This window comes from Calypte anna, chromosome 6 (assembly GCF_003957555.1).
Source record: "Calypte anna isolate BGI_N300 chromosome 6, bCalAnn1_v1.p, whole genome shotgun sequence".
Lineage (NCBI taxonomy): Eukaryota > Metazoa > Chordata > Aves > Apodiformes > Trochilidae > Calypte > Calypte anna.
Window position 1 is genome coordinate 11,795,007 of NC_044252.1, and position 13,641 is coordinate 11,808,647.

Genomic DNA, 13,641 nt, shown 5'->3' on the forward strand with positions numbered 1-13,641 from the left:
AAAGAGTTGGTTTTATGCCTTAAGCCACATTTTGTTTTCCTTTTCAGAAAGAAAATGGAAATGTAGAATTGGCTTTAGATCCTCAGTTCTCCAGACTCTTAAAGACTCCAAACTCACTGTTTTAAGATATGGCTAACCAACAAAAATAAAAGCATTAGAATTTTGTATGCAATAGTTTTGTGATACAGTACTGATTTCACTAAAAGTGATCATAAGTTATTTCACATAAACCTTCATTGTTTATTGCTCATAAAAAAAAGATCAATAGAAGTTAGGCAATAAATAGAATTGAAAAGCCCAGTGAGAACAAAGCAGATATCTTGGTTTCTATCAAAGAAAAGTCACCCCTAGTTCTATAAATTAAGAAAAGCAGCATCTCATATGTTATTGGTGTACAAATATATCTTAAGTGTGTGCAAATACAAGAAAAGAAACCTCTATTTTCAGCTGTGCAGTAGACCCCAACATTCTGGTTGATGAAATTCATAGGGAGAGCTTTTAATAAACCAATTCCCTTCTGATTTCTATTAAAAATTCAGTGTCATTCTAACCTGTGTTTTACAGAGAGGATTAACTACCACAGAAATTACCTTAGTAACTACACTCCCTTTCACCAACTCAAGATTGCCAGAGATTATTCAAATTAAAGAAACTTTCTTTTTATTGCTTTAATATATGTAATTTCTTGTCCTACACTCATTACCAGAGCACCCTTTTATCATCCATTAGTAAATAATGGGATTTACTGCTTTATAAAAGAAGCTGGCAGGGACATCCAGAAAGTTACATACACTTCAGAATTTATTCAAATGTTAAGAATCACAGATTTCACTCACTGAAGTCAGCAGAGACATCTGGAGATCATCCAGTCCAGCCCACTGCTCAAAGCACAGTCAACTGCAGCCATGTTCATTTGGATGGTAATCCCACAACCTCTCTGGGAAACCTATTCCAGTGTCCAATTACCCTTACAGGATAAAAAAAAAAAAAAAAACAAAAACAAAAAACAAAGCAAAACAAAACTAAAAACCACCCCCAAAATTCATTAATTAATGCAATTTATTAGTTTTGTCTTCTTAACTCCCTTCTATTAGATATTTCTACACACTAATAAGATTCCCCTGGCATCTTCTCCAGGCTGAACAATCCCAGCTCTCTCAGCCTCTCCTTGTATGTTCAAAACTCCAAATCCTTAAGCAGCTTCATAGCCCATCACTGGATTCTATCTATAGCCATGTCTCATTTGTACTGCAGAGCCCAGCACTTGCCAGCACTCCAGCTGTGTCTCACCAGAGCTCAGCAAGGGTGAAGAATCAGCCCCTGGACATGCTGGCTGTGCCCCTCCCAATGCAGCCCAGGAGGCAATGGGTCTTGGCTGCAAGAGCACATTGCTGGCTGATGGTCAACTTGGTGTAGGGCTTGGCCTTTCCCTGTGTTGAACTTCACTAAGTTCCTTGTCAGTCCTTTTCTCCATCCTGTTGATGCCTCCCTAAAGGCCAACACAACCAGCTGGTGCATCAGCTGTTCCTCCCAGTTCAGTGTTATCTCCATATCTCCAAGCTTGCCAACAGTGCACTCTCCAATCGTCCGGGGCATTAATGGTTTAAACAGTACTGGACCCAGCACTTACCCCAATATATATGCCACAAGCTATGGACCTTCAGCTGGACTCTGTGCTGCTGATCCTGATGCTTTGAGCACAGCACTTGAGGCACTTTTCCACCCACCTCACTGTCAACTTCTCTTGTCCATACATCAACAGCTTGCATCATGGGAGGAAGCGTCAGAAGCTTGATTAAAGTCAAGGTAAACAACATCCCCTGTGCTATCACACTGAACACAAGTTTAAAGACTGCACAGAAATATTTGGGGTTAAACTCTTAGCAATTAAGGTTATGACTAGAATTTAAGGCATTTTTTATTTGTTTAGAAAAAATAATTATTTTGTTAAAAAGTTGGATTTGGTCTTCATTTGTCTGAAATATCAATATTCTATTAAGAGTTCAATAAATTATCAAAGACTGATCTCTTTGGTAGGAAATGTTACATAAACAAATAAATACTTTTAAATTTGAAAACAAAATGCAATTTAGATATGTTTGGACAACAAAAGACACAGCTGTTCTACACAGAGCATTAAAAAAAGATAAATGGATTCTGAAACATCAGACTTCAGTGGTGTTCCTAGACATGGCACACTAACATTTAGAAAAGTGATCAGTCTTTAACATCCTCCAGAAAATAGGAATCTGGTGCAGAAAACCTCACAGGATTACAACCATATTCCATAAGCTGATTAAAAAAATATTGTAAATTAAACCCCTAGGTAGATGTCGGGTTGACAAATACTTTAGTATTTATTTGCAATGCCTGTTTATTACAACAATCAAGGATTCATTTTATCTTGGAGACAGAAAATGTTACTTTATTAAAAGTTCTCAGGAAAAAAAAATAGTCTTCAGGAACTCAATATATTTCCAGTCCTGTCAGAGGAAATACAAATTACTGGGTACTGTGCTGAATCATCCTCTACAGAGCCATGAGTTGCTCATCACACTACGTTACTTCATTGCAAGCCTTAAGTTAAGATCCAATTACTCCTGAAATAGCTTGGCTCAGAACCATTAAATGCAAAGCAGGGCTTAAGAACAAAAAATCTTTCATTATCTTTCTCTACCTCACGTGCATTGATCCCAGTTTATTGCAAATTCTCTAAGACCATCTATAACCAAGTGTATTCAACTGTAGCTTATTTTTCAATAAATATTTGTGGAATCCACTAGACTTGTCTTTTAAATATACTAAAATTCTTCTGGAACATTTTATATCTAATTTCCCTATAAAATTAAATGTTTGACAAAAGTTACCACTTTGTAAAATAATTTGTAATTACAAGTACTTCGTATAAAATGTAAGAAAACATGTAAGGAGTGTTAAAAGTCAACTGAACTAAGTATTCAGCCAACATCAACAGTATTATGAAAACTAGATGTTTTCCTGCATAAATGCCAGTGTAATACACCATATGGGCACACCAATTTTAGTGGAATAAATCTTTTCTTCTGGAAACATAATACTCAATAAAGTAATTAAAAAAACCCTGAGTAAGAAAAATCTGAGTGATATTTTCCACCCACATATCATACATTCAAATTTTTACACTTTACACCTTGCTATACCTGACTTCCAAACTTCTTCGGAACAACAGGGGTTTTTTTTTAAATATGTAGAGGACAGCAAAGTAAGAATACTTAAATATTTCCTTCTTACAAAAGAATACAAGCTCTGTTTGTTCGTGTTCCTATACAGAAACACAGAAAAAAAAATAGGATTTCAGGAAGACAGTTATCTTAACCACCTGCATGAATAACTGACACCCATCTTGTTGTTTTTCAAGATTTCAACAAGAATTTCTTTATACTCCCTGGTATGTCTTGTCTGTCCAGTTTGGACTCAGCTCTTCAGCCAGAGAGCAATTACACAGAACTTTTTCAGACACATGATGTTACTGAAAGAAAGTGGAAGCAACCAAGTAACAAACAGTCCCCTCTTCTTAGCTCCCTAGATGTGGGACTGGCAACAATCTGGAGCATCTGTTACTAAAATATATTATTGAAAAAATAGCATATTTAACATAGAACAGTTGTTGTTATCTTTATCTATTTTGTATATGACTGCTAAGAATCATGTTTATTATATGGAGAAGATAAAGGCGCAAAGATACCATTTTGTGCCTTATTTTCTTGTATATGGAGTACCAGTCTGTTCATAAACATATTGACCACCAGTAAACCACTTTTCTACAGCTGTAACACATGAATAGTTGAGGGAACATCACCCCAAGAGATGCAAAATATCTAACAACGATGATCAGGCAATTCTTTAAATTAAAAACATAAAACATTCCCTTTTGAAGCTGAAAAAAAAATATTTTCTTCAATATGAAATATTCTTTTGGAGAAATTCCTGAAATTTCCCAAACCACAAAAAATATTCCCCCTAAGTACTGAAATGAAAAACCCACTGTTAGAGCAAGATTAAGTAGCTTAAATATAATACGCACTGCACCACTGTGATGATAAACCTAAGTGTCTTGTCTTCCCTCTATCCAGGGAAGTGTTAAGTCTTCATCTGGAAACCATGAAGAGCAAATAACATGAAGTTTGTGTTGTCTACAAAAAACTGTACCAATCACAGGCAATCTCTACCCAGAGACAGTGGATCAGACATTAAGCTGTTGTTGAATGCCCAAAAAGGGTAAAGCAAGGCATTAGCACTCCACGGAACTCAAATTTATGAGCTGAGACAAAAGGTAAGGCTCAGAACCATGCCATCAATGAAGACAGACTACTGGTTTTCCAACCATTTTCTGGTTTTGGATTTCCAATGCTCTTATTCCAGTAAATGAACGTCAATTACAAGTTCAAACCTAAACAGAAACAACTGCAAGTCTCAGCTACCCACTGTATCATCTTTCCCTCTCTTAGACTTTCCCCATGTCTAGAGAGGGCTCCATAGTTTTCCATACAAGGCTTGGCACAGTCCAGCTCACTCACTGTCCCAGATGTGCTCCTACTTTCAGGGATCCCAAAATCTGGTCTCATCCTCCCAGCATTTCAGTTTATGTGCTCAGATCAAAATATGCCTCAAATCCAAACGTGTCTCATATCTAGAACCTGTGGACACAAACCTGTGGTGAAGCAACAGTCTTCAGAGAACCTTCAGGAAACCTAAGGAAAACTTCAGCATTTACAGTCCCAGTGAGATTCAAGCATGCAGCACAGGTGCTTCACTATCTTGCACCTACTGCACTTCATTTCCCTTGCATTATCATTCCCACTTCAATGCTGTCTGCCACAAAGGAGATGAGGTTTATAGGCAGCCACACAGATGAGGTTTATAGGCCTGCCCTTTGGCTCCATGGATGGTCAGGACTTGAAAATCATTACCTTAGATATGCAACATAAATATGAGCAGCATGGTAAACTTCCTGATCTGGCCTCAAGACAAAATGTGTTATCAGTAGTCTCCTCCAATTTCCTTAAATGCTTTGCTAAGAGACTGAAACCACAGCTGGTGTGAGAGGGGATGGGGTTTGCTCTGCTCCATGCCACACAGTACAATAGTTCCATAAACATGATGTAGCTGTGATATGGCAAGCAGTGGCAGCTGCCACTACCTGTGGCACAAGGAGCACAGGGGTGTACAGAAATACAGACTAAATTCCTGAGCTGCTGCAGGTTTGCAGAGTCATAGATTTCTGTGAAGTGTGTGTGAAAAATTCTGTGATATACTTTCAACAATATAAATTGTTCTGTGGCACTGATGAGTTTTTCAAAGCTGTGTGAAGTTAACTAACGTATTTAAAAATAACAAAATAATACTGATTTTATAAGTGCATCTTCAGATCTCAATGTCCCAGATTTTCCTTTGAAGTTGTTTTTAAATATAGGAGTCTTGAAGACATTCAGAAACTTTGAAAATGACAACAAAAATGCAAACTATTTTAATACTATTATTTGACCAAAAAGCCCAGCTAAAAAACAGAAGGTTTTGAAATACACAGCAAGAAAGAACGAAAACATAAACTATCAGAAAAGGAGTAAAGTATATTGGCCTAGCATGCAAAATAGTATATGTGTATATACACACACATAGGCTAAGAAACCAATAAAGCTTGAATACCATGAAACATCATTCCAAAAATAAGGAAACTATTTCAAAAAACAACAGCTATTATACTATCAGTATATCTGACCTTTCCTTTACCATCATTTTTTCAGCCTTTCTTGAACAATCCAGTGTTACTTATTCAAACCCACAGTTGAGTGCATAATAATTATTCAGACAAGTCCTCTCCATTTAATGAAGACAGAGAGAGCAGCAGCAGCAATCATCTTAATGGCTGCTCAAAACAGCAACTTTAGCCCACACTCTCTCACAATTCTATTGTCCTTCTCCATCACTCGAGTGAACGTCCCTATTGTGACTGTAAGGGAGGCAGAGAGATCAAGGAACGTGGCCTTACTGGTGCTGCACTTCATTGTAGTCAATATCTTCTCATTTTAAAAGATATATAAAACAAATTTAGATACCACAAAAGCTGTATTTCTTTACACTGTTTCAAAAAGTGCTAAATCATAAGCTCCCATGCATTTGCTTAGGTACTAAGGGCTAGTATGAAAAAAACAGATGATGAGGTAGACAGAATTTGAATACAATTTATTGTATTCACATGTATTCACATACAATTTATTGGCAATCACAGAATCATGGAATCAGCCAGGTTGGAAAGAACCTCTGAGATCATCAAGTCCACTGCCACTGTGGTTACCAGACCATGGCACTGAGTGCCACATCAGTCTCTTCTTAAAAACCTCCAGGGACAGAGAATCCACCATCTCCCTGGGCAGCCCATTCCAATGCCTCATCACCCTCTCTGTAAAGAATTTCTTCCCAAACCTCCCCTGGCAGAGCTTAAGTCCCTGCCCTCTTGTCTTACTGATGGCTGCCTGGGAGAAGAGACCAACCCCCACCTGGCTCCAACCTCCTTTGAGGGAGCTGTAGAGAGTGATGAGGTCTCCCCTGAACCTCCTCTTCTCCAGCCTCAACACCCCCAGCTCCCTCAGCTTTTCCTCACAGGACTTGTGCTGGATCCCTTCACAGCCTCCTTGCTCTTCTCTGGACCTGCTCCAGCACCTCAATCTCCTTCCTGAACTGAGGGGCCCAGAACTGGACATAAGACTTAAGCTGTGGCCTCACCAACGATCCTGTTAAACACTTACCAGGCCACCTCTACCATCAGCACCAGACCCAGGGGCTTTAGAGATGCTCTGGATGTTGCCATTGTCAGCCCAGCTCATAGTTTCCTGGCAAACAGTTGCTAGAGAAGGATTTGCAAAGGTGGCACTAACTGTGTGTGGTGTCCCTGAATGCAGCTCCTACTCAGACAGGAACTAACCCTAAGATAAGTAGCCAAACCAATATACTAACAAGAAATGACAGATACATACCAGAAAGAAATCTTCCAAGGAGTTTACTACTACAGCTTGTAAGAGTGAACGCAAAAATGACAGGGGGTAGTCTATGTTTTGTGAACCAGGACCAGGACAAAGGCAGGAGCAAAAGCATGCCCTTTGTGGATAGAGGGCAAGGAAAACCTTCAACTCTCACAAACCAGCTGGGTTACAGATCCTCTTAACTCCAAGCTGTGGTATAAGGCCTCTCCCTCGGTATTGGCCACAAGCACATCACACAAACCCACTTGAAGTATTACGTAGACATTGCAATTGGTTGTGGAGTACGACACTGGAGAGGAAGGGAAACAAAACCTGGTCTTTAAATTCACTGTGTTAATAAAAGGCTGGCAAAATTTTTAGAAGTCATTCAAATCACAGTCCTAGCTTATTGAAACTGTTAAGAGAAGAGCCCAGAAGACAGTGAAAAATCATCACTGTCTCCTGCATCATCATCTATTCTTCAGTGAGTTAGAGTTCTGAAATAAAGTAACTGACCTCTGATAATCTTCTCATTGAAAAACTTATTTAATCTAGTCTGAATAAGAGCCATAAACTATTCTTGATGAGAGTTTTTCCACTGAGATCAATATTAATTGTATAAGCAGACCAAGAGCACTAAAAGAAATGAAAAACTTTAAATTCATTCCTGTCATTTAACCCTCTTATAACACGTCTGACCTCTAAATCTTTCGTAAATCTTTTCTTCCTTTCTGCATCCCTCCTTGTCTTTGCAACCTTGTGCAGACACTGTTCTGCAGCAAATCATATGACACTTTCCCTTATTGCCATATTTAAATAGTTGCTTCCAGACTCAAATCAGTGGAATGAGTCATGTATTCTTTTCCCCTTACTCTGCATTATGTAATTCTAAAACATAATCCTAAAACATTTCTGAAATAGAAAATATAATCATAATTTTGTTTCAAGATTCCAATGTAAGATCATTTGACTTAAAATCATGTAGTTTTACTCCTGGAAGAAACAGAATTTCCATACAGGCTTCTTGTGACAAATGTAGACTAATCTTTTGGACTCGTATGGGTTGCTGTACACTACATCTGCAACCTCCTATGTGCTCTGGCTGCTCCAGGTGAGCATCATTTTTGTTGAAAAAAACCTTTAAGATCAGAGAGTCTAACCACTGAAAATAGATGCCTTTCCTTATTTTCTGCCATTTAACAGCAAACCTGATCTACCCTAGACCAGATCTCAAAAGAGACATCTGCTACCTGAAGGTATCAAAGATTAACATTCCAGGCTAAAGACATCTCACAAAGATAACCCATGTGCAATGCACTGCCAGAGAGGTTCAAGAATTATGCTGCATTCAACAGAAACTGTAGCTAAATTTTGAGCAAAAATATGAAAGCATCCATTATAGGGACCAAAAGATCAGCTTGAATTCACAGAAAATGAAATTAAATGAACCAGTTGTAAATTCCATCTGCCCCCACACTCTGAGAAATAAAAAGAAAATGTCAAAAAGTACATCATCTATGAAATGAAAACACATCGGATATGCACTTAGTCCCTACACTTCATTATCCTCATGACAACAGGATAAGGAAAAAAAAACAGTCTCATTAGAACAGCTTTGGACAAGTAAGACTTGAGAATAGAAAGCAATTTCAGCTTCCCAAAAAAAAAGAAACAGCTGTATCATACAATTATCCTTTAAATGTGCTTGATTAATCATCCTGAAGTATCTTCAGTTAAGAACAGTGTGTCTACAGAAAATGTTTTCAGAGGAAAACCATGTTACTGCTGTGTATCCCAGTAGTATCCAAGACTCCACTATTCTATCATTTAAATTCCAGATCTAAGAAGAGGGGAGTCCATTCTTTAAATCTGAGAGATATTTTTAAAATACAATCAAACTATATTCCTTTTCAAATATTCACAGGTTAATTGGCCTAGAAGCATTCCAGACCATCCAATTGATGGATTTATTGAACAATCCTAATTTCTAATTCAGCAATTAAGAAATTCCTACACTTGTAATTTGATGCTCTTACACAGATAAAATGTAGTGGTGTGAACCCTCTACTTTAAAATTGTGCAAACAGATTGCTTACATTTTAACATATTATTGTTTAAATTGATGCATTCTATTGGAATAGAGGTTACATTTTAAAACTCTGTCCTGGGAAGTGACATTATGAAGAAACTCTTGTTGCTAACATATGAATGGGTATGTCTGATCTCTACTAGTGACAGTAATATAAATTATAAAATAACCTAAACATGTACATTGCATCTGTAATGCAGCATTTTCCAAAGGCTGTATGGCATAATATGATTAGTACTCATTCTAGAGATCCATATTTAGCTTTTGCTAAAAGAAAATGTTGAGAAATATAGGTTAAACTCTATTTTACACTAATTATAGGCTAAAGTCTAATGCACACTGAGATAGACTTTGAGACATACTTAAAAAAAAAAAAATAAGGAAAAGGTCTGGTTGCCTACATTGTTGATGTATTCAGAGAGCAGATCTTGGAGAGCCTGGCGGATAGCGTTGCATTCAGCAATGATTCTTTCCCGATGAAGATCCCGCGTGGAGGAAGAGTCAGCAAGCAAAGCTGCTCCACTGATTATAGCTTCCAGACGTTTCTCTAGTGATGGCCTTATTTTCTCTTCATTCACTACAAGAGGATCCAGGTTAATTAAATTCTGAAAGCATAAGAAACATTAGGAAAACAGGTAAGAAAAATCAGCCCAACTAAGTTGCTGCTTTATTTTTTACTTTCATGAAATACAGCAATATGACACTTCCTAGACTTGCAACGAGCTCTTTCCTCTTGAAAGATTCAAAATATTTATTTTCTTATTTTTTTTAATTTTTCAAATAATTTTGTCCATGGTAGATTCCATTTTTCCTACTGAGGCTATATGTACCAGTCATTTGCAGACAAAGCCAAGTTCCTTCTGGGCACGGTCTTAAGTTGTGCCAGGGGAGGTTTAGGTTGGATATTAGAAAGAATTTCTTTACCGAGAGGGTGATCAGACATTGGAATGGGCTGCCCAGGGAAGTAGTGGATTCTCCATCCCTGGAGATATTTAAAAAGAGACTGGATGTGGCACTCAGTGCCATGGTCTACTAACTGCAGCAGTAGTGTATCAAGGGTTGGACTTGATGATCTCTGAGGTCCCTTCCAACCCAGCCAATTCTATGATTCTATAATTCTATGATTCTATAATTCTATGATTCAGATCTCTCTTTTTCTAAGCCAATATTCATGTAACCAAATCCTACTGGCCTGGACCCAGTGCTAAGATGGCAACAGAGCTTTCCAGGCAGAGCTGGTTCATACTTCAGCAGATCACAGAACATGTAGAACATTATCACATCTACCTGGCAGGTCATATTGACATCTTCTGAGTTCAGCTGCCTTATTTCTGAGTCCTTCCTCTGTTTCCTACTTTTTTTGCGTGAGATTTATTTTCATCCTCAGCTTCAGCCTCTCATACACAGCCCAGAAAGCTAACAGTATCCTTGGCTGCATCAAGAGAAGCATGGCCAGCAGGTCAAGGGAAGAGATTCTCCCCCTCCATTCTGCTCTTGTGAGACCCCACCTGGAATACTGTGTCCAGTTCTGGAGCCCCCTATCACAAGAAAGACAGGGATGTGCTGGAGTGTGTCCAGAGAAGGGCCATGAGGATGATCAGAGGGATGGAGCACCTCTCCTGTGAGGACAGACTGAGAGAGTCGGGGTTCTTCAGTCTGGACAGGAGAAGGCTTTGAGGAGACCTTATTGTAGCCTTCCAGTATCTGAAGGGGCTACAAGAAAGCTGGGGAGGGACTTTTTAGGATGTCAGGTAGTGAAAAGACATGGGGGAATGGATTCAAACTGCAGGAGGGTAGATTTAGATGAGATATTAGGAAGAAGTTCTTCCCCATGAGGGTGGTGAAATACTGGAGCAGGTTGCCCAGAGAGGTGGTGGAAGCCCCATCCCTGGAAGTTTTTAAGGCCAGGCTGGACAGGGATCTGAGCAACCTGATCTAGTGGGAGGTGTTCCTGCCCATGGCAGGGAGGTTTGAACTGGATGATCTTAAAGGTCCCTTCCAACCCTGAAAATTCTAAGATTCTATGATTCTGCACCTGTATCTGGTATTCATTCTTCTACAAGCCATTTCACTTCTGGAAACAGAAATGCTATTTGTAAACATGCATGCATTCTTACCACTGCAGTTATCTATTTGGTCTATCAAATTTCACAACATCCTATTCTTAAAAAAAAAAAAAAAAAAGAAAAAAAAAAAAGAAAAAAGATATCAACCCCATATTATAAACAAAGAACTGAGGCACTGAGTTCCAGGTCCAGGGCTATATAGAAAGTATTTGTTACAACAGGCAGTGGTATTCCATCTTCCCAAGTTATCAGCCAGCACTATTTCTCTTCTTCAAATTGTCACTTCAGTTGTAAAAAAAGTATTTCTTTTTTCAAACTCTTTCCTGTATCTGCCTACATTTCTTGAGGTTCATCTATCTTTCTCTTCCTCCCATACAGTGGGTCTGTCTTGTATATTTACCTCCAAAGTTCTTAAAAAGAAGATATTTGTCTTACACTAGGATTGTAATGTGCATGTACAACTACAACACTGTATATGAGTTCACCACTCAGTAATATTCTGTGCTTTGTCTACGTAACTCGATCAGCTTTGTTTGAAAGAGGGGTTCAACACCTCCAAAATTTAGTCTTTTAGACATCAGGAGGACCTCTGGATTCAACACAAAAACAGCAGTGCTAACTCACTGCTGAAAATGTTTCAATCAGATTACAAGAGCAGTCTAGTTCTGCTGATTTTTAGTGCAGTATAATCCCACACTGTAGCACCTTTAACAGGCTGAATATGGGCAAAGATCAAAATAGTAGCTTTTTGTTCCATGATTGTTTTTCCAAAGGACATAGATATAAGGGTCCTTTTGCTTTTCACTAGCTAGGGTAAACAAAAGCAGACAACTCTTGCCATGATAAAACTAATTACATTTGTGTGTCAAGCAATATTCTGAAGAGAAAGAAAAGGAGAGGTGATATTCTTGTGAAATATGAAAATAAGTATATTCAAGCTTCAGCATTTAAAGAAAATTGAACTGGTAATTTTTAACCTAACTGAACATCTGAAACATTCTCAAAATGGCCCAGATCATCAAGCCTAAATTCCACATAAATCCATTCACCTATTACCTTAATATGTGGCTTCAAGCTTTTAGAAGAAATATTAAACAAGAAAACTATGCTATATACCCTGAGGTGGAATTGAGGTCAGGTGAATCAGAATTTATCTGTGCTTACCCTGTATGTGCTGGACTACTTTTAAGATGGAGAATTTTAATAATTTTTTCAGTTTAGATTTAACATCACAATTTCAGGTACTGCCTTGCTTAGGCAATTCTAAAAGTACTGAAATTGTTCTATTAGACCATAAGATAAAAGATTACACAGCCAGAAAAGGGACTTCAGTCACCTTGAAACTGTCTTGCTGGTTATTATTAACATTCTCTTACACATCAGATATGATCTAGAGAAAGGGAGACTTTGGTACATGTTCAATCCTCCTGTCTTTTCTGAAATATAGAAGGGATTGGTTTGAGACAGCTGGGAGATTCTCCAGAAATGCTAGAGAAAAATCAGACTTCATAATCTGAATATTTCCAAATTAAACCAGAGCAGGTACTTTCTGCATTACTTTGTAGCTTAAATGGAAACTTGTATTTCCCAGCTTGAAGGACAAGTGTTAGGTTTTTCAACATTCCATCTCCACTACTGTTCTATCTTCTTGAAGTCCCCCATTTTATTTAAAAATAAATAAATAACTTAAATAACTCTAGTTATTTAAGTAGTCTCAGCAGCACTTCAGTCCCAGACTTACTACCTAAAACATACATAAATACAGCGGACAATGAATCTTCTTAAATAACCTCTGCTGGAACCTAAAGTTCTAGGAATATGCTATGCTTTGTACCAGAAACTGGGACTACCTGAACTCCAGTCCTCAAATTTCCACAGAGAATTACTAGAAAGTAAAAGTAATAGTAACTGTCTGGATGTTTCTGGATTTTTCTGCATAGAATTCTGGAATTTTCATACATTGCAGAATATCACAAAAAATCTACTACTGCGATTTTATGTTGTCTATTCTGAAAGATTATAAGAAGTCTAAAAGTAGCTTTATGGATTTGTTACAGGCAAGTGACAGGATAGCCCATTACAAAGGCTTATGGGTCTATACCAGGTTCAATGATTGCATTATATAGGACTTCGTTTACTTTGGCTGCGTCCAAAGACAGGAAAATGAAAAAGCTTTTACTGTAATAACTAATATATTAATACAGATTTTAAAAACTGCACAAAACTAGTCATTGTTTAATTATTTACCTTTTCAAATATAGGGAACTTACACCAAATGGATCATTTCAAACAAATATTGCAAGTGAAAGACTCATCCACGATGAACTTCTAAGTATGACAAGGAAAAGCATTCTGAGATACAGATAAGTTTCCAGAGGTCAGGACATTGATTTCTGGTGTGGAAGACAGGTTTATTTATATTAGAGATTTAAAGCTCTGTCTCCCTCACACTGCAGTCTTTAATAACACAGTGTAAGTTCATGCAAAG

The 13,641-nt window shown here is 37.8% G+C and overlaps 1 protein-coding gene across 1 annotated transcript in view; it reads right to left on the reverse strand.

Annotated features, from left to right (window-relative positions):
- CTNNA3 (catenin alpha 3) overlaps nucleotides 1-13,641 on the reverse strand; it is a 413,054-nt gene that overhangs the window by 303,343 nt on the left and 96,070 nt on the right. Inside the window, exon 7 of the mRNA XM_030453097.1 lies at nucleotides 9,489-9,692. Within this exon, the coding sequence (XP_030308957.1) occupies nucleotides 9,489-9,692 (204 nt within the window). The remainder of the gene's footprint in view (nucleotides 1-9,488; nucleotides 9,693-13,641) is intronic.